The sequence below is a fragment of the Chiloscyllium plagiosum genome, chromosome 1 (genome assembly GCF_004010195.1).
Source record: "Chiloscyllium plagiosum isolate BGI_BamShark_2017 chromosome 1, ASM401019v2, whole genome shotgun sequence".
Taxonomy (NCBI): domain Eukaryota; kingdom Metazoa; phylum Chordata; class Chondrichthyes; order Orectolobiformes; family Hemiscylliidae; genus Chiloscyllium; species Chiloscyllium plagiosum.
In genome coordinates this window covers 115,608,139-115,633,081 of record NC_057710.1, presented here as the reverse complement: position 1 = coordinate 115,633,081, position 24,943 = coordinate 115,608,139, and the positions used below count along the sequence as shown (strand labels likewise).

General features: G+C 39.1%; 1 protein-coding gene across 13 annotated transcripts in view; it reads left to right on the top strand.

Annotated features, from left to right (window-relative positions):
• The first annotated feature begins 1,000 nt into the window (after nt 1-1,000).
• The window catches only part of LOC122551995 (prominin-1-A-like), a 281,448-nt gene continuing 257,505 nt past the window's right edge, over nt 1,001-24,943 (top strand). For 6 of the 13 annotated variants that reach the window (XM_043694585.1, XM_043694574.1, XM_043694592.1 and 3 more), the window contains exons 1-3: nt 1,003-1,096; nt 1,381-2,005; nt 21,894-22,570. In XM_043694585.1, coding sequence (XP_043550520.1) covers nt 22,348-22,570 — 223 coding nt within the window. In that variant the 5' untranslated portion in view covers nt 1,003-1,096; nt 1,381-2,005; nt 21,894-22,347. Of the gene's footprint in view, nt 1,097-1,380; nt 2,006-21,893; nt 22,571-24,943 lie in introns of all 13 variants that reach the window. The other 7 variants (XM_043694612.1, XM_043694582.1, XM_043694610.1 and 4 more) reach the window with 3 other exon arrangements.

The following is a 24,943-nucleotide window of genomic DNA, read 5'->3' as shown; positions in this document are numbered from 1 at the left end:
CGAGCCAGCTTCTTCCTTCAGGCTGCTGAGCACAGAGCTCTCTTTGTGCACCTTCTGGAAGAAGAAACGTGAGCACGTCTCATCCTGCTCCACCAAGCGGACCCTGGACCGCAAGATTATCTTGGAGGCCTCCGAGGCAAAGAGCGAGGCTTGCTGGCCCTTCACCTCCTTGAGATCCACTGTGCGCTTTTCCAGCAACACATTTTCAGCTCTGACCTCCAGCATCTGCAGTCCTCACTTTCTCCAGTCTGGAGAGATGACCTCACTCAGCTCAAAGGGTATAACTGTACACTAACCTAAGTTCTAATTTGCTCATTTGCTTATGCAATTGAAGCCCTTACTTGCAAGTTAGTAATAAATTGTCTTGTTTCCAGTTTTGGTGGTCTCGTCTAAATTTTATTGAATTTTGTTTCTAACAGGAAGCAAAACTCAAAAGTTGTGTTCTCCATGGCATCCAATTCTGTCTTCTAATTGGCTCAATTCTGAAATGAAATGTTTCGGGCAATGTTCTTCTGCTGCCATTTCTTGTGTGATTATTTATTATTTTTTTGCATTTCCCATTCTCAAATATATGAATGCTGCTTTATTCTCTTTGCTTTAATGGCAGTGTAACAAATCTGCTTCTCACGCCAGCTTCACTGGATGGTTTTCCCACACTTCTGTGGTCAAAAAATGGAGGGTCCTGCCTTGTGCTGTTTGATTTCCCTCCCCAGAGTTGCGCTCCTCGCGGGGCGTATGATGCCAGCCACTGGCAGCGGGACACAGGCAGGCAGCGCGGCTCGCGAACGGTCTCACCAACGGCCGGCGGGAGCGCGAGCGACCAGCAGCTGGCGCCGCTCCCCCGCCTCCCCCCTCCCCTCCCGCGGGCCGCTCTGACTGGAGCAACATGTGAGGGCAGTAGTGCTCTCCAGGAGGTGTCCTGCCTGCGCCGTTTTAAAATCTTCTTTCTTCATGAAGGGGGAGGGTTTAAAAAGTAATCCTGCAGGGGCCAGCAGCAGCAGCAGCAGCAGCTTTCGCTGCGTGCAGCAACAGTGCTGCGGAAAGAGCAAGTCGTTTGAATGAGAGAAACAAAGTGAGATTGAGACGACCGCCCGAGGTAAAGAAACTTAAAACCCGGTGATTTTGTGCAAGTCTCTTACCTTCGGAATTGTTTCCTTGTAAATCAAAGTTGTACTCTAAAGCAGTGATTTGTGCGACGGAATTAAAGTATTTAAATATTAAAGGAGAAATTGCAGTGAAAACAATGATTCCCGGATCGCTGGTAAAATTTTTAAACTTTGAGATCGGGGAAACTGGGATTAGATCGCTCTCTCTATTTGTTAACCGCTTACTTTGTTTGATAGCGATGGACCATAATATAACGTATAATCTCTATTCTAGGTTGTTGTCCTTGTCTTGCAAAAGGAAACTTAATGTAACGGAGTCGTTTTATGTTCAACCACCGCGTCTCAAATATTTCTTGTCAGTTTCTTGAAGGAATGGCGTTGGAACTTCAAAAGGAGCTTTCGTTATGCATGCAAGATTTATGCGATTAAGTTTTAAAAGGGAGGAAGCATCCTTCGTGCTTTAAAAATTTTCACTGTTAAAAATAAGACTGTTTCACTGGGTCAGCTTTAACTGCCCTTAGGGAAAGCAGTGGATTTCTTCGCTATTCCACTGCCACATGCATTCACTTCTACATCTGGTTTCAAGGATTGTTTCTGTTTATTGCTTGTGACTTGACAGTGAAACATGAATAATGGAGGTGATAGGTCTACCAGCAAGGAGAAAATTGTTTTTGATAAAGTTCCATGCAAAAGACTCTTTAAGCTCAAACTTGAGGGATGAATTAAAAACTAACGACGGGGTAGGAAGTACGGAATTCTCGCTGGAAATTAAATGTCATTGTGAAGGATACAACTGGATTCGGTGCCTTAGGATTTGATGCTGGATCTAATTATTTCTAATGACCTGGATTCAGAAATTCAATGCAGAGCAGTGAGATTTACGGATAATACCAAACCAGGTGGGGCAGAGAAATCGGAGAAGGCAGCTGAAAATTATGAAATGAGTTGGATAAGAACAATGCTAGATGAAATTTACTGCGAAGAAATGTAAAGTGGTATACCTAGCAGGAGAAATATAGATGATACATAGGTGCAGAATGCATAAATAGGTTAGAATAAGCTGGAAGAAATTTAGGAATCCCCATAGCCTTTGTAACTAACAGTTATATGAAATAGTGGACGACCTTTTCAAAACAATTTAAGTTATAGGAATTAATGAGATTTAAATTTATAGCGTTTTGCTCAGATTGCCAAGAAATAGGAGACGTTGACTTCAGTATTTAAATATGGAAGAGCTTTGAAACTGATTTTACCTGTGCTCCCCAGCCCTCTAAGTTATGAAAGAAGTGTGCCTTTGTAGCAAAGAGGTGTGGGAATAAATGATTTTATAAGAGTCAAATTGTGGTGCCGGAAAAGTACTGACCGGTCAGTGCTTTTTCAGCACCACACTTTTCGACTCTGATCCCCAGCATCTGCAACCTTCACTTTCTTCTAAGTGATTTTATAAGGTGATATATAAGATTAGGGACAAAGACAATACAAGCAAATTTGCTTTCAGTTAGACTACAGAGATCAATAATGGGTCCTGTGCTCAAATTAGTAAAAGATAATTTTTGAACTGATTTTGAAGTTCTTTGCACAATGATTAAACATGTAAAATATTCTTTTATATAGAGCGAAGACAATCAAAATCCTGAAATGGTTAAACAATTGAATGCTTCATTGGTGCTTCTGAATGGTTGAAGATATATTGATTTTACTAACTGAGGCCCTTTGTTTCTTCATTCACAGGCATTATGTTATGTCACCAAAAGGAATAAAAGCAATTATGATGCAAATTCTTTTGTGTAAAGAAATGTTTTAGAATGTAAGTTTGTTGCAGTGTTATCTTTGGAATGTTGATGGAGGCATCCCAGCTGAGTTTTGCATGAATAAGAAATGTTGTGTTTCCCAGTTCCTCACAGATTTTCTAATGAATAGAATTTAAGTCAAAAGTAGGAAGTAGCTCTAGTAACCACTAAGAAATCAGACCTGCTACAGAATCTGTTCCAGGTAATATACATGATAACTATAGAAGATTCCTCATTACAATGTTAATGTTTCATCAGATAATTCTCTTACTTTTTTTTGGGACTATTCCCTTAATTGGAACCTCACTTTCCACAAGTAGAAGAATGACTTTGCATGCCCAATATCTGGTATTAGCCTCCCCAGAAAATGACTTTTGCTGTAAATTGCTCTTTGAAATTGTCAAGATGCCTGATGTTCTCTTTTGACACCATATGAGTACAGAGAGAAAGTGAGGACTGTAGCTGCTCGAAGGTCAGAGTCAAAAAGTGTGGTGCTGGAAAAGCACAGCAGGTCAGGCAACATCCAGGGAACAGGAGAGTCAATGTTCTGGGCATAAGCCCTTCATCAGGAATCGTCCACTTTCCTGCTGCTCGGATGCTGCCTGACCTGTTGTGCTTTTCCAGCCCCACATGTTTTGACCAGATGAATGCAGTCTTCTCAGTTATTGCCATTGAAGCAGTACATCAAGCCTCTGTTTGTTGAATAGGCTGGGACTTTTTTCACTGAAGTATAGGAGATTGAGAGGTGGCCTGAGAGAAGTTTATAAAATAATGTGAGGTAAAGGTAATGTTAATGGTAGCTGTCTTTTCCCTAAGATAATATTCCTTTCAAGAATAGGGTCACCTTTTTAGGTGAGAGGAGAGAGATTTAAAAAAGACATGAGGTAAATACTTTACACACAGGGTGGTTCGAGTGCGGAATGAACATCCTGAGGACGTAGTGGATGCAGGTACAATGATAACATTTAAAAGGTATTTGGATGGATAGATGAATAGGAAAGCTTTGGAGGGATATGGGCTCGGAGAAGGAAGGTGGAACTAGTTTAGTTTGGGATTATGTTTGCATGGAGTGGTTGGACTGAAGCATCTGTTTCCGTGCTGTATGACTCTGACTCTATGATTGGACAAAGTAGACTTCAACTTGGATGTCAAAATAAAATCCAACACATAACTAAACCTCAGAAGATTCAGCTGAGAGGAGTGTCTGCAGATGCTTGGAAAGAGACAAAGCTCCATGTGTACAGTTACCCTTTGAATGTTTGCTTCTACATTTTTTTGCCCAGAACTGCTAAATATTGTCATAGGTTGGCTGAAATGTAATCCCTCTTCAAACTAAAATAAAGGAAATTAAATAGACACCTACCATCATTACATAAAGCTGTCAAGTGTCTGTGGAATTTAAAACTCAGAAAAATCACCCCTTATGTCGTGTGATTTACCAAGAGACTCAAAACAGATTACTGGTAATTTTCCCACAGCAGATTTAACTATTTTCAAAACCTGGAAAGATTCTGAGTCCTGAATTACTGAGCAGTTATCCTACTTGGCTTCAAAAACGCATGAACAGTTTGTTTTCAAAGATGTTGACAGCACAAAATGAGGGTCTTTTGGGCCATTGTGTCTGTGCTGGCTCTCTTGTCCCTTGCTCTTGTGACAATACATTCCATGAATAATAAATTTCTTCAGCTCCCACCTTACTCTACTTGTCTGTATATTTTAAATTGAACTTCTGTTACTACTGTTTCTTCTAAATAGACAACATTGTTTCCCTTTTTTCACAAACATTTTATCATTTGAAAAATCTTCTTGAGGTTGCCTTAACCTCCTCTACTTTAGCGAGATAACATTTGGTGCTCATGTTGTTTCTTATGATTATATTTTTTCATCTCTGTGGTAGTGAACTTGTTCTCCACATCATGAGTTCAATGTTTTTCTGTAACAGTAGTCTAAATATGGACTAATGACTTTTCTGAGATCAAATCAAAGTTGTGAATAAATGTCTTTATAATGTCTTCATTGTTGTACTCTCTGTCCCATTTTATACAACTCAAAATACCTTTATTTAATTTATTTAACTGGACTTTCAATTAAATAATTAATTTGATCCCTTGATCTTCAGTGACTTTTCATTGAACATTTTGTTTTTCTCCTTATCCTCCAAGTGTGTCTATATTCTTATGAAGATTCATATCAGCCTTCTTTCCTTGTCATCACCATCTCTCTTGGGTCTTGAACTCTATTTACTTAAGACCAAAATCAATTACATTAGTAACAAAAATGGACCCTGTATTGATCACTGCAATACATAGTTTTCAATCTTTTTCCCAATTCTGCAATAATTATTATCTTGTCAATCAATCAGTTTTCTATTCGTGCTGTAAATAAGCGTCTTCCTCCTGTCTTGCTTGTGGAACACCAGCAGGTGATCTGCTGACATGTTATGACACCCATTCTGAGCCTGCTATTTTCCATAACTAACTACAGAGGATATCCCTTGTAAGTCCAGACTTTTCACAGATAGCTAGCCACGTTGTCTTACTAAATATCATGTCTGGACATATCACATACCTTGCTGGTCTTGGCCTTGTGAGCCATTGTCCTACTAACCTATTCAGATTTTCTGCTTCATCAATCCTGACTTTTTGCACTAAGAACAACACCAGCTGAATCTGATGAGCCCCTCATTCTGTTAAGTATCCTGCAGAGTTGAGATGCCAAGGTAAAGACACTGGTTGTGCACAACCAGCTACTTAGAGTCATAAGTGAGAGTTGGGGAGTTATCGGATACTGGTCTCTGTCCACATCCATATCTCCCACGTATTCCTGTATTTTTCTCTGCACATGTTGGCCTGGATAGGGTTAAGTGTAGAGCAAACGCAGAAATTGCTGAAAACTCAGCTGATCTGGTTGTATCTGTGGAGAGAAAGCAAAGTTAATATTTTGGCTTCAGAGTTCTGAAGAAAGGTCATTGGACCTGAAATGTAATTCAGCTTTCTCTCCACAGAAGCTGCCAGAGCTGCTGAACTTTTCCAGCAGTTTCTGTTATTGTTTATGGTTTCCAGCATCCACAATTCTTTGGTATTTTTGTTTAGCATTGAGTATGAATTCAGCTTGTAGTGAAAAATTGCAACTCTTGTCAAGAGAAAGAAGGTTTTGTTAGGATGAGATGTGATGGCTCAGTTAGGGTGCTTGAGAGTTACAAGTTAGCCAGCAAAGATTCTAAAAAGAGAACTAAGAAGAGCCAGGGGGAGACATGAGAAGCCATTGGCGGATATGGTCAAGGAAACCCTAAGGCTTTCTATAGGTATATCAGGAATAAAAGAATGACTAGAATAAGATTAAGGCCATTCAAGGATAGTAGTGGGAAGTTGTGTGTGGAGTCATAGGAGATAGAAGAAGTGCTAAATGAATACTTTTTGTCAGTATTCGCACTAGAAAAAGACAGTGTTGTCGAGAATACTGAGATACAGGCCACTAGACTAGACGGGATTGAGGTTCACGAGGAGGAGGTGTTAGCAATTCTGGGAAGTGTAAAAATAGATGTCATCTGGGCTGGATGGAATTTATCCTAGGATTCTCTGGGAAGCCAGGGAGGAGATTGAAGAGCCTTTGGCTTTGATATTTATGTCGTCATTGTCTACAGGAATAGTGCCAGAAGACTGGAGAATAGCAAATGTTGTTCCCTTGTTTAAGAAGGGGTGTAGAGACAACTCTGGTAATTATAGACCAGTGGACCTTCAATTATGGGTAAAGTGTTGCAAAGGGTTATGAGATAGAAAGGAATAAGTTGATTAGGGATAGTCAACATGGTTCTGTGAAGGGTAGGTCGTGCCTCTCAAACCTTATTGAGTTCTTTAAGAAAGTGACCAAACAGATGGATGAGGATAAGATGGTTGTTGTGGTGTATATGGATTTCAGTAAAGCGTATGATAAAGTTCGCCATGGTAGGCTATTGCAGAAAATACAGAGACATGGGATTGAAGGCGACTTAGTGGTTCGGATCAGAAATTGACGAGCTGAAAGAAGACATAGGGTGGTGGTTGATGGGAAATATTCATCCTGGAGTTCATTACTAGTGGTGTACAGCAAGGATTTGTTTTGGGGCCACTGCTGTTTGTAATTTTTATAAATGACCAGGATGAGGACATAGAAGGATGGGTTAGTAAATTTGTGGATGACACTAAGGTCGATAGAGTTCTGGATAGTGGTGATGGCTGTTGTAGGTTACAGAGGGGCATAGATAAGCTGCAGAGCTGGATTGAGAAGTGGCAAATGGACTTTAATGTGGAAAAATGTGAGGTGATTCACTTTGGAAGGAGTAACAGTAATGCAGAACACTGGGCTAATGGTAAGATTCTTCATAGTGTAGAAGAGCAGAGATATTTTGGTGTCCAGGTACATCCTTGAAAGTTGCCACCCAGGTTGATAGGGTTGTTAATATGGTGTGTTAGCTTTTATTGATAGAGGGATTGAGTTTCAGAACCATAAGGTCATGCTGCAGCTGTACAAAGCTCTGGTGCGGCTGCATTTGGAGTATTGCATGCAGTTCTGGTCACTGCATTATAGGAAGGATATGGAAGCTTTGGAAATGGTTTAGAGGAGATTTACTAGGATGTTGCTAGGTATGGAGGGAAAGTCTTATGAGGAACAGCTGAAGGACTTGAGGCTGTTTTCGTCAGAGATAAGAAGACTGAGATTTGACTTAATTGAGACATATAAGATAATGAGAAGGTTAGATAGAGTGGTCAGTGAGAGCCTTTTCCTTGATGGTGATGGTTAGCATGAGGGGACATATCTATTATCCTGCAATTTAAAGCTATAGGACAGCTGTCAGAGGCAGTTTCTTTACTCAGAGAGTAGTGGAATGCACTGCCTGCAGCAGTAGCAGACTCACCAACTTTGAGGGCATTAAAGTGGTCATTTGATAGGCATATGGACGAGAATGGAATAGTGTAAGTTAGATGGCATCAGATTGGTTTCATATGTTGGCACAACATCGAGGGTCAAAGGGTGTATACTGACCTGTAACATTCTGTGTTTTAACTTAAAATGAGCTGCAATTTTTCCTAAAATGGTTTGTATCAATATATAATAATTAAGAAATTCATGACCTCCTACATTTACTGAAAAAATTCATGAGTTTTATTTTCAACAAAAAGATTTGTTCATTTATTGGTGAATATGCACTAAGCAGTATTTTAATGTAATCATACGGTCACCAAATTAACATATATATTATTTCTAATTTTAGTGTGAATATTTAAATTGCCTTTAACTAGACCTTGTTACAATTATGACAGCACAGTTTGAAAATGAATAATCCACTAATTGGAATATTTAGATGCTTTATCAATGTGTGAAAGACTAAAAGAGGACTAAATTTGGTTATTTTGAGCTTGTGTGATAATGTACTTATAACTTGTCACTGGCCAGACCAGCACTTATTCCCTATCCCTAATTTCTCTGGAGAAAGTGTTGCTGAACTGACTACTTGGGCCATTGCAGATTTTGAAATGTAGGAATTGCCATAGTACTGTTTGAAAAGGATTTGCATGATTTTAATCCAGTGACAAGGAATGTATGGTGGTATAGTTCCAAATCTGGAACATAGAGTTTTCAAGCATGGTGTTCCCATGTACCTACTGCGATTGTGCTTCTAGGTGGTAGAGGCTCCAGATATGGAAGATTCTGTTGAATGAACATTGTTGACTAACTCTGCTGCATCCAGTAGTGAAGGGAGTGAATGCATTTCATCCTTCGGGTACCAATCAGACACACTGTTTTGTCCTGGATGATAATCAACTTCTTTAGTGTTTTTGGAATTGCATCTATCCAGGCAAGTGGAGAGTATTCCATCACATTTCTGAGTTGTGTCTTATAGTTGGTGAACAGGCAGTAGGAATTAGGAGATGAGTAACTTGCCATAGAATTCCTAGCTTCTAACCCACTCTTGGAGCAATTCTGGTCAATGGTAACCCGCAGGTCATTGGTAGTAGGACATTTGGTGATTGTATTGTCATTGAACATCAAGGATGATGACTCAGTTATCACTTGTTGAAGATGGTCTTTGCCTGCTGCTTGTGTGCCATGAATGTTACTTGCTACTCATCAACCCAAGTCTGGATGTTGACCAGGTCTTGAGCCATACGGACACAGGGTCTGAAAAGTGAGTAATGCTGAACATGGTGTAATTATCAGTGAGTATCCCCAGCTCTGACCTTATGATGTTGGGAATGTCTTGGAAGCAACTGAAGATGGTTGGGCCTAGGACACTACACTGACAAACTTCTGCAGTGATATTCTGGATGTTTGTAGATTGAGACTGTATGGAGAAGTAATTGTATTAAGTACAAAGATACAAAGTAATTAAATTGAATAGAAGGTATAACACCAGAACACTAAGTCTCTTGAGGTATGCTGATCCTTTGCATTGGACTGGTCAGACTACTTAAAATATTGTATGCAACTTTGATTTCCAACTTTGTGGTAAATAGGTATAATTGAGAGGTGCAGAAAATGGTAACAAGAATAATTTCAGGTGATGAGCATTGGGGAAGAAGAAGTAGCCTTAACCTTGAAGACATTAGAGAAAATAGTTAAAAGTAAATGTGAAGCAAAGATTACACAAAATTCCAAAACGCAAAAAATTAAAGTACCCTCCTATGAAATTCAATATTTCGAGAGCTTTAAGATCCAATTTGATGCTTTGCATTATTGTGTTAATTTTGCTTGTCATTTTTTTGTAGGTGACACAATATTTTGTCACATCAGTGTAAGCTGAAATAACAGAATTTTAATTTGAAATACTTTAGATTCAATAACTATGTTCAACTTAGATCTTAGTTATGCATTACCTTTATCAGCATAAAGTGTAAAAGTTATTAGGAGTGCTTCTGGAATCTTTCTCTGTTGATATGTATTAGTGAGCAGCTATTAATATTTTACTTTCTGGTTATTTCAGTTATCCTCTGAATATTAATATTTCCCTACGCACAAATCATGGATTTGCTTTCATGTTGAATATATTAGCTTCATTCCTGTTAAGATATCATGTCAGCAGCATGATGTTGAGCCTTACATAAATTACAATCTGACTGCAGTATAGCACAGTATATAGCGTTGATATTGCTTGTATTGATTAAAATAGCTTAGCTATAACTAGGAGATGGCATTTTATCTGTCTGCAAGACTAAAATATCCTCCAATATTTGTATATTTTTAATCATTACAGACATCTTGGGGAGACTAAATCTGTTAAAAGGCTAATTTTGGAATAGAGTTAGTGCCATATAAACGCCTACTATTCGCGTTGCAATTACTTCATGTTTATATGTTGAGATTTTTCTCGTTTTAGTACAAAGTATTAAATTAGGCATGTATTTGTTAAGTTAGATTAGGTTCCCTACAGTATGGAAACAGGCCCTTCAGCCCAACAAGTCCATACCGAACCTCCGAAGAGCAACCCACCCAGACCCATTCCCCTACCCTATATTTACCCCTGACTAATGCACCTAACACTATGGGCAATTTAGCATGGCCAATTCATCTGACCTGCACAACTGTGTTGAAGGAAACCGGAGCACCTGGAGGAAACCCATGCAGACATTGGGAGAATGTGCAAACGGAGGCTGGAAATGAACCCGGTTCCCTGGCGCTTTGAGGCAGCAGTGCTAACCACTGAGTTGTATGTGAGTTTATTATGGCATTCCAAGTGACCAGACTGACAGTGCAATGAAATAATTCTGTGTAAGGGCTAGAAGCCAAATGACTGAATATAAAGGAAAGTTGATTGATCTGTAGGAATGGCTTCTAGACTGAAAAAGCTATCAGTATTTCCAAAGATGTACTTTTTCTATGTTTAAATGTATTGTAGGGAAAATGTAATTTTACTGCAAACTTCTACTTTTAATCATGCAAACTAAAACTAGTTTTTATTTCCTTATTGTTGACTTTATTGATGCAACCTAGTTGAAAACTTCCTATGAACAAATTCTCTTAGTGAAGAAGAGCTGCTTGCTCCATATGTCAGATGCTTCACTGGCAATTTTAATTTCATTAAAAGTTGAATTTGTTTTCATAGTATTCAGCTGAATGATTAATTCTGTATTTTAAGGATTCAAAATGTTTTCATCTATATCTCCCTCAAAGGTTAAATCTACCCCACATCCATTTTACCACAATTATAATTCACCTGTTGAACTAGTACTTGATGTGAGTTTGACTCCAACAGATGTTTTTACCTGATGTGACCATGCTTATGTTATGTCCTGTAACTTAAGATGTTAGGCATGTATATTGAAAAATACAACCAGAATTATTACAATTGACTATTTTATGCAAATATTACAGCTGTCAGACTCCAATGTCTGGGCTAATATTAAGCTGTCAGTTTACAACAAAGAAGCACATTTAATTGTTATTGCATAAAACAATTGGCGAAAATTTTGAGAAAATCAAAAAGGAAAAAGAAACCGAGGGAGAGAGAGAACCCAAGCTTTTGGTGCTGCTTTCACTGAACAAAGTGTTAACTCTGAGGTCTATTTTGAATGTACTTTTGTGCGTTGTAGTTAGATGTTGTTTTGTATAATATTTGTATTCATTCTCTGGAACTCGAGATCTGGGAATGTTTGGAATTTAGTATGCATTTTGGGAATCCATGGTGATTTGAAAATGTAGTCTGTGCCTGTACCAGTGTGGAACATGCATGGTTAATGTAATGTCCTTATGAGAAACTGTCAGTACTAGAGTAAAGCAAAATCTGCCGGGAAATGTTAATTTTAAAAATTGGGTTGTAAAGCTTGATAAAAATTTACCTCTTGGAATTGGAATTTATCACGTTGCAATTTCATTTTCTGGCTAGAGAGAAATTCCAAATACTGTTTTAATTAAAATATTTTTATTGAGAAATTTTTCTTTACAAAATTATAAAATTACAAAAATATAACAATATAAAATTATAACAATAAACTAACTATTATCCTACTCTACAGATCAAATCAAAACTATACTCACTACAGATCAATAAATAAATAAAGCCGCTCAGCGCAATAAAACCGAAGCTCTCAACCATTGAGAGTATTAATTATTAGGCCCTCATTTTTTCGAAATTCTTCCTCAGCATCAAATTCACTAAACCAAACCATCATGGCTAAATGAAGGCCTTAATTAAAAGGACAGATAAATCTGCTTCTAGGTAATTCTAAAAAGGCTGCTGTGTCTTATAAAAATGTTTATTTTTTCTTGGTGCACCATGTTTGTGAGAAAATCAAAAGGGATGTGTTCCATAATTAACTCACACCACCCTGACAGGCTCAGGGGTTTCTCAGACACCCAGCACATCAGAATGTTATTCCTCACACACAAAGTGAGGATTTAAAAAAAAATCTTTTTCCCATGTACATCTAAGCAAGGTAAGTTCGGCAAGCCCAGGAAAAGAGAGACTGGGTCTACCTTAACTTTGGTCCCCGAGACCCTTTCTATTACTCCTGCCACAGCACTCCATGATGACAAACGATGAGTAAGGGTACCTATGCTTAATTTACACTTCGGGCACATTGGAGATGCTCCCTTTTAAAATTTTCCAAGATGATCTGCGGCCAAATGAACCCTGTGAAGAATCTTCAACTGCATGGTGTGTGTCCTGTTACAGATCGAGATCTTTCTCGTGTTCTCACAAATGTCCTCCCATGTCTCAGAGGAGATCTCAACTCCCAACTCTTTCTCCCAAACCTCACGGAGTTGCTCAAAATCATCTGAGCAATTACCCCCCAGTAGGCAGTTGAGAGTATTAACTGCATGAATGCTTTTGGCATGAAGCACCCTCTTCTCTGTATCGGATCTGTAGGGGTTGGTCAAAAGCGTGTTCCTTTTTTGAATGAAGTCCCTAACCTGGAGAAAATGAAAAAGGACTCTGCCAGACAATCCATACTTGTGGCTCATTTGGTCAAAGAACATCATGATTTCACTCTCAAACAAGTCACTCAGACAAGAGACTCCCCTAGTTGCTCAATGTTTAAATCCAGTGCCCATTATCCCTGCCCGGAATCCCGGCATACCAACTAGAGGGGTGAGAAAAGAGGTTTTCAATAAATTGTCCTCACTCTTCTGCATTGCCCTCCATGCTTTGACAGTATTAATAATAACTGAATTCTGACAGCATTTTGTAACTGTCCTCACCTTATCCATAAACAGCAGATGAGTAAGAGGGCACTTTGCCTGGGAGGTGTCGATATCCAACCATATTGATGTCGGGTCCCCACAAGCCCAGTCACACTCAAAACACATAAGGGAGCTCAGTTGGTATCTCTTAGTATCCGGGAAGTCTACTCCACCAGCCCTTGGCTGAGTTGTAATTTGGCGATCTTAATGAGGAGCTGCCTGTGATGCCAAATCAAAGAACTAAACCAGCCAGTAAATCTCCATAATGTTTGCCTGGGAAACATCAGAGTGAGCATTCCTATGTCAAACGAGGAAGGATATTCATTTTAATCAGGGCTATTCGACTGAGCCAGGGTATTGGAAGGGCATCCCATCTTTGAAGACCTTGTTTAATCTTGTCAAGCAAGTGAACAAAATTAACTTTAAATAACTGATCAAAAGTGGGAGTAACAAAAATACTTGAGTAAAGAAACCCCCCCCTGCAACCATTTAAAACGAAATCGTGATTTGCTTTCAATGTCAGGTATTCCCCTAAGATCCCTCATGGGCATCGCCTCCGACTTTGCAAAATTGATCTTCTGTCCCAAAAAAGAGCCTAAATAGGTTACAGAAACTGACTGGTTTTATAAGAAGAGGAGAACATCATCCGCATATAGTGTGATCTTATGTGCCCTTGATCCCACTTCTCATGCAGCTGTGTTAGGGTCCCTATGGATAGCCTCTGCCAGCAGCTCAGTCACCAATGTAAAGATAAGACGTGAGAGGGGACAATGTTGCCGACTGTCCCTACAGATACTGAAATTACTGGATCTTACGCCACTGGTGAGAGCTGCAGCCAGAGGATCACTATGCAGGACTTTCACCCACCTGACAAAGACCTTACCCGGACCAAACCATTCCAGAGTGTAAAAAAGATATTGCCTCTCTACCTGATCGAATGCCTTCTCTGCATCTAAAGACATCACTGAACCGATTGCTGCTGACAAACTTGGACCAAATTCAGTAATCTTCTAATATTGTTGGAGTATCTGCAGCCCATTATAAAACTCGTCTGGTCCTCCTTAATAATATAGGGCAACACCATCACCAATCTTAATGCAAATGATTTAGACAAAATTTTGAAGTCTGAATTTAATGCAAGACAGGCCTATATGAAACACAGTCCTCTGGGCTCTTCCCTTTCTTGAGGATGAGAGAGGTATTAGCCTGTCTCGGGGATGGCGGGAGACAGTCATGACTGTACGAAATATTGTACATGTTCAGCATCGTCCCTAACAATATATTTATGAATTCTTTGTGGAATTCACTAAGGTGATCATCAGGGGTGGGCGCCTTCCCACTTTGGAGCTGTTTTACCATCTCCTGTATCTTAATGCCCACTATAAAGGGGGCATTAAGAAGAGTTGCCTGTTCAGAGGTCACACCTGGACGGTCCAGGTTATTAAAAGAAAATCCTCCATCTTAGCCAACCTGTCCTCACAGTGTTCCAACTGGTATAGTTTGGAGTTTGGGTATTCTATCCACTGTGGGGTCCAGGAGACGATTAAAATCTCCCCCATAATAATATGCCACATTCCAAGGGCAATCAATTTGGAGAGTGCATTGGTCAGGAATTTGAAGGGATGTGCCGGGAGACAATAGACATTTAAAATGCCATACTCTTCACCACGTATTAAGGCTTTAAGGATTCCGAACCGTCCATACTCATCCTTAATGTGACCTAATAAATGGGAGTTTCTTCTGAACAAGTACAGCCACTCCCCTGCTCTTAATGTTAAAGGACAAAAAGAACACCCGATGAAACTCACTCTGCTAGAACTTTAGATGTTCCTTATCATCAAGGTGGGTTTCCTGCAATAGGGCAATATCAACCCTCTCCTTCCTGAGACTCAGGAGTACATTTTTTCTCTTGACCAGCGAATGACTCCTCTTAATATTCCAGGTGCACTATTTAAGAAGACTATTAGCCATATCCCTCTATAACAACCCTTGAGAGGAAGAACCCTACTCACGACATACCGAGTGTAAACAAATAGAGACTCATTGAGCCTAGAAAATACACACGCTAAAACTACATTAACGGAACTTTCAAAAACTGCATCTATTAAAAACCAACAAACTAAACCAAATACAAAATAGAAAAAACACTTGATGGGAAACTGTACCCCTTCCCCCCAGGGGGCACTTGCGCTACCCACATACACCTCTGTAGCTCCTTCTAGCTTGAGCCATATCCCAGACTCAGGCAAAGGATAAAAAGAACAGGTATTATGAATAAAGAAATTGAAAGTGGGCATTCCTCCCATCCCCAACCATACATTGACCTCAATTAACACTGGAAAAAAACCAACAACACTTTCTATAATAAAAAAGAGAAGTACGCAAGAAAAAAGGGAAAGAAAAGAAAAAAAAGCATCATTGTCCATGTTCTTTGGACCATTCGGTCTATTTTAAAGTGTCCAGAAAGTTTTTTGCTTTATCTGATGAATCAAATAAACACACAGATACCTCATAGTTGAAACGGAGTGTCGCTGGGTACCTTATGGAGTACTGAATACCAAGATCCCTCAATCTCTTTCACCTCATCAAAGGACTTCCTCGTGCGGATCATGGCTGCAGAAAAGTCCTGGAAAACATAATCTTGGATCGTTTGTAAATCAGGGCCAGTAGATCCTTCCCCAGTGATCTGGAGGCTGCCTTTTCCTTTTGTTTGTCCCGATAACACTGGAATCGCACTAGGACCAGTTGGGAGTGTTGGTCTGAACTGGGCCTGAGCCCCACAACCCAGTGAGCTCTACAGTCTTCACCTGGCTTCCCAGCCAGGAAATTGTGGCAGCCATTCTTCAAAGAAACTGTCTGGCTGCTTGCCTTCCTCTCCCTCCGGCAGTCCAACAATCTGGATATTCTTTCTTCGGCCTTTTATTTTTGAGGTCATCGAACAGCTCCACTAAGGCCCGTACCTCCTCCATGAGGGCCTGGGTCTGCCCCGCCGCGGACTCGACCATAGTCTCCAACACTGCAGTCCGCCGTTCAACCTCCTTCACTCCTCGAGTCCTTCCAGCTCCTGCTCATGCTTCTGTAGCATGGTCAAGATCGGTTCCAGGCTGATGGTGTGATCTTATAATCTTTCTCCTGACTGGAATGTATATTGTCTGAGTATATTGAAGTATCTCCTTAGTCTGTCACTGAATTTCTACTGACCTATCCCCTAACCCAGTTTCCCCATTCACCTTAACCAGCTGTATCTTCAAGGAGGAAGACCCACACACGATTACCAGGAGATTTTTCATAAGTCACTCCAGAGGTGCCTAGCCCTTCCAACTCTCTTTTATGTAATTGCAAAGCTTGCAGAAATTTGAGCTAAAGATGGTGAACATGCATCTGGGAGGGATGTTCTTATCCTTTCCATCCTTCTAATCCAAAACATCCCAGGGACAACTACAAATCTTTGAGGCCTACAGGATCAATTACAGACCAGGCTCCTTTCACCGCTGTGGCAACATTTGGGACTGCACTTTGATGTAGTGATAACTGTGCTGTTCCAGCAATAAAGTTTCAACTTTGATCTCCAGCATCTGCAGACCTCACTTTCTCCATAAAGAGGAATTAATAAAACATACTGAGGGTACACACATGACATCGGTAACCTATAATTGTGAATTACTGTGTAGTTTTGTAAATATATATTGACTTGCACTCTACAGATGCACCAAACAGACATTTTAATTGTGGATACAGTTAAGTTGCATTCGTTTGAGAGATGAGTAGCCTCTAGCGGATGAATGACATTGCAGTTGCCAAACATTGCTCACTTCTCACAAGAAAACAACACTCACTACTGCAGATTGCCTCCGAAGACACGGATCCTTGAAATATGATGTTCAGGATCATAGTCAAGTTGACACATCTTAGAGTGGACAACATGAGGCTAAATGTAATGTGCAGGGATTATGCCAGAACAAGTCCTGCATACATCATTCCACACATACACTAACTTTGTGAATGAGATGGTGAATCACTGATGATTCCACAGGTCTCTGGCGGAAAAAGGTTTATTCTGTGTAAAATGTTTTCACTGCCATTTAAAGTTGGGGGATGTATAATAGCAGTTCACATGTCCACTCTCCCTTGGAGAGCAGTGTTTGTCAAGATCAGCTGTACATAATGTTGCTTCTCACAAATTCAGCACTGTCCTACAGGATGCCCAAGCATTTCAGCACAAGTTGGTAATTTACATGCACTTTGAAACATTGACGGGTTACTGATGAGGGAAGGGTGAAAAGGAAATTCCTCATGCTTTCTTTCAACCTACAAGCTATCATGAGGGACTTCATTGCACAGCATTTTGATGTGCTATGCTGACTGAAGCCTTAACAGCTACATAACTGTAGCATCAGGCATTGTTAGTTTACCCTCTGCTGCTCTTTTTCTCAATTTATGTGTATATGCTTGAAAGTGGGATCACCCAAAGATATGAAGTGTACACTCCGATGGATAGAGACAAAATTTTGCAACAATAGAAAACAGCAAGTACTGCAACAATAACAATAGAATGTCCTTTGCACAGATTCGAGGCTGCTTTCGAGATTAGAAGAAAAATGATACTCAATTGAAGGAAGTCCAAGGCCAACTTTCTCATTTTGAAGATGAATTTTGATTTGGTTTTTTCTGTCTTCACTTTATAAAGCATTGCTCAGTCATGCTGTCTTGGATGGCCATCCTCAACAATGTCCTGATTCTCATTTACATCTCAGAAAATTGATCCTCTATTTCCTCCACCTTCGGGGCATGTCCCATTTGTCGGGTCCAGTTGTGAAGGACACAGTGTACCACAATGATACACTGCACTCTTTCAGACTACACTGCCAGGGTTTGCTAAAGCAATCCAGGCATTGAAATCTTGGCATAAGGTGATCAATAGTTGGTCTGATCTATTATGGCCTGGTAGAAATGTGAAAGTGTAATATCTTTATTTTGCATCAGTCTGATGGTTTCATGAATGTGTAATGAGCTGTGTTGCTGTGTGTCCCAGCAGCCATTCTTGGATGATTCAAGGAGCTTGAAAAGTCAGGGGATCCTGTAAGATTTCTGGTATGTAGGAGTCCTAGCAGCACTCGGGATATCTGGCACAGACCTTCAAGATTTGACAGCAGTGGTCATATATAATTTGAACTTTAATAGATTGGAAACTTCTTCTGTCGATTAACTCTGCAGGTTGTGATGGGGTGATCTCAAAACAATGTGGGTGTGGTCAGTAGTGTTCTGTAATTGGGGTGAAGCCAGCAATGGAAAAGGAGCTGGCTACTTGACTCTTCTTGACATGACACAATGATATGAACAGCTGTAACCTGGTGGAAATGTATTGGTTAGATCCCTGACGCATTTGTGGGTAGAAGTTTGCTGCAATTTGGAACAAGTCCAATAGGATAAAAATTCAGGGCAGTAGTGACCTTGACTGGGATGGGATGGCCACCCAGTCCATCTGAGCACAGGTTCTTCTTCAGGAACTCACACAATTTGGTAATGGCCTAGGACATCCCAAATTGGGGCTTACGCTACCTTTCAGAAATAAATGGCAGTGACACCTGTAGAGAATCACTCTGCTCTGCCTTTTTTGGTGGATTTTCACCGGCTACATCTCCTACTCTGAGGCTGTGTGATAGCTGCTGACGGTTGGTGTTCTTGCTGTCCTTTTGACAAAGGTGTAACTGCTGTCATCTTATACGTTGTCTTCAAATTTGAAGTGATACCATAATAATTCCATCCACAGCTGTGTCCCTGTTACATGTGTGAGCAGTTAATGTGGAGAGAAAGTCAGTAAGGTGATATAATTTTATTGAAGATATTCCTGAGCCCTTGCATCCAACACAATGAAGTCTCATATTATGTCCTCACTAATTATGAGGAGGTCAATATCATACCTCCATTAAGGGCTCCGAGATGTGTCACCTTTGTTGACCTATATGTTGCACAATTAAAACTTTCATGGTGCATTGGGCATTAGAATTCTGACAGTCAGCTGTAATTGTTCTCTCAGTGAGTGAAGCTGTGCAATGAAAACCATCCCAGACTTGAGTTGCCCACTTTTGTCAGAACGCCAAATATTTCTTCATATGTTCTATTTCCCCACAGCACCCTGACTGACCTACTTGTAATCCCAGATTGATAGCACGTGGCCAGCAGGACTGATTGTGGTCCAATTTCTAGATTCCAGTACACAGATCCTGGACTCTGGTAGGGCTAAGCACCTGATTGACTGTGACACCAACCACCTGAACTGATGTCAAATAAATCTCTTATCACAATCCCCATTGGCTGAAAGTGGTCCCTCTTCACATCATAAGTTCAGATTTGATCTTCTGACTTGTCCATTTACAATGAAGCGCACAAAATATTTTCACTGCATTTGCTACTGGTGCATGCTATAGGTATTACATTGCCATAGCCCATTGACATAACCACATCATTGATTGTTCACTACTGTCCTTCACTCGCAGCCTGCCTCTCCCTCTATTTAAAAAAAAATCAAGCACACAGAGGCTGACAGCCTTGATGTAAGTGCAAAGTGTATGAGCCAAAAGATGCATCCTGTGCAGGATTGTGTGTATATTTGCATGCACAAAGTGATGAGACAGAAACATGGAAATTGTACGTATGCCTGAAGTCGAGTAGTGTTGAAAAATCAAAGTAGTGTTGAGTCGCTCTGAGGATGGTCATAATGAGATTGGTGGTTTCCTGCTGCTGACTTGTGTGGACTAAAGGTCAAAGAGGGTGGCAGCAACGGAGCCTGCAATATTATTATGGTCGAAACATGGTTCGATAATGGCTGGGACAAGCGATTGTGAATGGCAGCTACCAGAAACCAGCTCTGTCTTACATGTTGGGGATTTGTGTCATTTGGTTTCTTTGGGAAGCAAAGGAAAATTGAAAGTGGCATGGAAATAAGTTGAGGTAGGAAATAAGATACCTGCTACTTACTAACAAGGTGCTGAAGTAGTCATTTAGACTTGAGGGGGAAAATTGGAAAATCCAAAGATGTTGCCAGATCTGCTGAGTATTTCAATAATTTTCACTTTTCATTTCCAAAGTATTTTACTTTTGAAAAGAAAATCAATATTGATATTGATCAAACTCCATGCTTTGAATAATGGGTTTTGTTTACCTAATACATGGATGTGGATATAGTAGTTTGAGTATTATTTGGACCTCTGCTACTCTTTTCACATATCTACAAGATGTGAGATTAGCTTGAGATTGCTCTTTCTTTTCCCTTAGTCATTGAATGCTGTATTTTAATGTTGGAATAGTCAGGATTATGAATACCATTTTTAGCTTCTGTGAGTTGTCTTTTATTTACTGCCATCATATCCTTTTTCCTGTTATACCTCTCTAGGCTTGTTATCAAGCCTTGTTATTCCAGAGTCATTACAAAAATTAAACGTTTTTATGACGGTACACAAAATGAGCCAATTTACCTGTCTTTCAGAGCTGGATTGATAGAAAGTATAGATTAACTTTTTGTACTTAAACAAGAATGATTATTTATTAAAAACAAAATAGATTCTCACTACAGATAAACAGTTATGAACCACTGATATATAATTCTCATAGATAAAACTCTAATCCCCTTAAACTCCATTTACATACAGACACAAAATAAACTTGGGTGTTATGGGTGGAGGGAAAGACTGAGAAGGCAGTTCAATGGTTCCTGTCCCCAGGATTCGCTGAGATTAATCTTTGGGGTCGTCAGGACCGCTGCACCTAAATCTTCCTTCTTTAGATATTTTCACTTGTTTGCAGGAGGCAAAGGGCAACTGATTCACGCTTCTAAACTCTGACTTTTTGGTTAAAAGCTAATGCTTACTGTGACTGATGAGATAAATAAATTGGCTTATTTCAGATTTTTATACTACAGAGGAAAGGACAGCTCTTCTTGTAGAGGCCCAAAGGCTTCTGACCCAAAAGCTGTTCAGCTACCTGGGAGAAAATCACCTAGTTGTCAGCAGGCAGAAGGCCTTTGTCATCGACAACTAGTCACCATTTCACAGACCTACCAGCCACTTGTTAACTGAATTTCCTTTTGGTTACATCTTTTTGCTCATCTGAAATAACTTCTCCCACTGCTGGAACAAACAGCAGTGTAAACAGCATTTATAATGAATGTCAAGTAAATTGTTTTTAAAAGTGCATAATCCTTTTTATAATCCCTGATTTATAAACCTGTCATTTTCCCATTTCAGTCAAAATACAGAAAACTAAAAAAGATATAGTCTTCACAGTGCAAACACATACATTACTTTTTACATTTTATAAAGCTTATAACCTGGAGAAATAGGAGTATACCCTGGTTTGCACATATAAATGAATAAAAGAATGAACCTTTCCTGATGTTTATTATTATTGTTAGTTCATTAACTGCATCACATGTTATTCTTATTTTCTTATTTAACCTTTTATATAAAAAAGGTCTTGAGTTAAAAAGTTGTTTGTTAATATGCAAAAATGTATTACTTTGTACATCAACATTTTCAAGGAAAATGCATTTGTGTATATTTAAACTATTTATGGTTATGACATGTAAATTGCAACAATAAACATGCATGTATTTTTTGAACAAATAATTTATATTTCAATTGTTACTAGACTATTTTGTTAAGTCATTATAATTTTGTTGTCTTTATGTCATTTGATTTTGCTGTTCATGACCAGTTCAAGAAAAGTATAAAGGTCATTTAATTTTGCCTAAGAATTGACTTTCTTTATTGAACACGGGGCACTACAAGTTGGATTAATTGTTATAATTTGCAGGCTAAGATGCTATATTGTTCTATTACAGATAAGCATCTTTGAGGCATGCTGCTAGTGCTGTAACAGCTAATGCTCCCCAGTGGGCGGGTTGAGCTACCCCTCTCTCGACAGATAAGACTTTCTGCTGAGCATTAGTTTAAGGAGCTAAGCCAACAGCATCTTCAACCACCTTTCTACCTCTCATTTTCTGTTCTAGACATGATGTACGAAATCAATTGCTGCAGAGCATGAATTTATTTGGAATTTGAAATCAGAGTGCAATCTGAATACTGGATGAAGAACTTGGAAATCCTTGTGAATTTTTTTAACTTGACTATCAATGTGAAATCTGTTCGAAATAATGCTATCATAGAAACAGCAAGACTGACGTGGCTCCCAGGTTTCCTGTTTTTTTGAACTACACTGTTGGAGTACACTTTTTTTCTTTATCTTTTCCTCAAATTCACAAAAAAAAGACATTTATTTGAGCTGCGTTTTCAATCATGGCTGTTGCAGTCACAGTGTTTATACTAATGCTTTGTACAAGAACTGTGAGTGAAAGTCAGCAATGGAACTACCCATTAGAAACTGAAACATTGGATTTTGGATCTGTACCTGCTGTGAACTATGAGTCTAATGTATATTATGACCCTGGAGTTATAGGATTTTTATTTCAACTGGCAAGAATTTTCCTACATATAGTGCAACCGAATACCTTTCCTCATGGTGAGTATCATTAATGAGTGACTAGATAGTTACATTTAGATTGTTTATCTGTACTGCCACTAATAATTATTATATTATTGCTTCCCATTTTTTGCTTCACTGCAGAATGGGCATTATTGAAAGTTGTTGATTGCCTTAATATCCATCTTGCTTGTGACTGTGTTATAAACTAAGTAATTCCTGTGTTTAATTAACTAACTTTCTGATTGCAATAATGTTGTTCTCCATCCATAGATCATTAAAAAGGATCTTCAGTAATATAGTTCATTAACTGTGTTCATTAACTGTGTTTATATATTCTTTTACATTTAAGCTGTGTTATGTATTATTTATTGTTATTACAGAGTAGATTTTAGGTAAACTGTTTATTTAAAAAAACTGCAATTAATTGAAAACATCGATCTAAAAATCACTTGCTTGCAATGATGTGTTGGTGACATTGTAAATGAAATTCAATTTTCTTTTGGTACATTCACCTACATCTGCATATGTATTTTAAGTAGATGATTGGATACAAGTGCTGCATCTGTAACTGGTAAATCCAGAGATTAGGTGTGGTTGTTTGAGTCACCTGATATAATTAGTAAATCCTATAAGCTCTTCCACCATATGTTGCTATGGTTATAATGAATATCCTATCTGGAACAGGAAACTGACAGTGATTTAAAGTACATTGCCTATCTCAGTGCTGTAATAAATTTTAATTCCTCTTTCCTATAAACATTTCAGCATATATTAAAAGTTATGCACAATCATAATAAGATTACACCATATTATACAAAATGTAATACCATAAGATCCAAACAGCTACATAATTCCAACATAGTGAAGTACAAAATGAACGTTACTCAGTTCTCTTTATGATGCATTATTATTATTTTCAATGTTGTATGGATAACAAGCATATACTTGTTAGAATTGATTGTATATCTCTGGGAAAATCGGAATTTTCACTATATGGGCATTGTATTTTAATTCTGTAGCAACTCCATCTACAGTTCCCTCAATTTCCTGAAAAGGTCATATTAAAGTCACTTGAAGAATGGTAAAACATGTGGGGCGTGGGGAGGAATAACAAAATTATCAGGTTGAAACAAAAGCTCACAAAAATGAACAATGTTTTCCATTTGAATTACATTGAATTTAATAAGAGTTTTGAAGATTCTTAAGTTAAAAGAATTCTCAGTTGCCCCAAATGCTTTCCGAAGTCTGGGGGAAAAAAAAACTCAAATTCAAAAGGAAATGCTTAAATTGTACAGAACATGTTGCTCCAGTAGCATAACAAAGAAAAATTAGCAGGAATAGGCAATTCAGCATTTCAAGTCCACTCATCCATTCAGTGAGATCATTTCGGAACCCCTATTTTAACACTTTTTATGTACTATCCCCACATCCCATGATGTTCTTAATATGTAGACATCTATTGAGCTCAGACTTGAATATACTAAACAACTGAGCCTCCATTGCCCTTTGGGAAATAGAATTCCAATGATTCCAATTCTTCCTCATCTCAGTCCTAAATGACCTTGCTCTTGTTCTGACTCTCTGTTGCCTGGTTCTAGACCCCACAGCTGGGAGAAGCAGCTTTCCTGCAACCAATCCAATTGATCCCTACAAAAAATTTGTATGTTTGAATGAGATCACCTCTCAATCTTTGAAACAAAAGAGAATATAGGCCAAGTCTATTTAATCGTTTCTTAAATGACAATCCCTCCTGTAACCGGGTAATCTTCCTTTTCGATCTATAAACTGGAATAGAAGTTGGACATTGCTAAATAGCTGAAATATCAGGAGAGTTTTGCAACCTGGAAAAAATCAAGTTGTGCACATTTTTAGCTGTGCAAGACCATGCTGCTTTTTGAAGAAGTGCAATTGTTACTTTGAGACAGTGGCATCAGGAGTTTTGGGTTGAGGAAAATCTGCATGACAACAGCCCTTGGAAGGTCCAGCTGGAGTTTGTTACAGATCTGTAATTGCAGAGCAGGGTTGACAAACAGAAGCATCTCTCTCCCTTCTGTCAATGTGAATGAAAAACAAAAAAAAAGCACAAGAAACTTCAATTCTAATACAAGAAAAGATCTATGTCCAACAGCTCACTACTGAAGTGAAGAATGACCACTGGTTTTCAGATAACAGCATGCCATCATTTTAACAAAGAACAAAGAAAGTTTACAGCCCAAGAACAGGCCCTTCGGCCCTCCAAGCCTGAGCCGATCCAAATGTACTGTCTAAACCTGTCGGTCAATTCCTAAGCATCTCTATTCCTCCACTCCCCATCTACTCATGCATTTATCCAGACGAATCTTAAATGAATCTACCGTGCCTGCCTCTACATCCTCTGCTGGCAGCGCGTTCCAAATGCCCACCACCCTC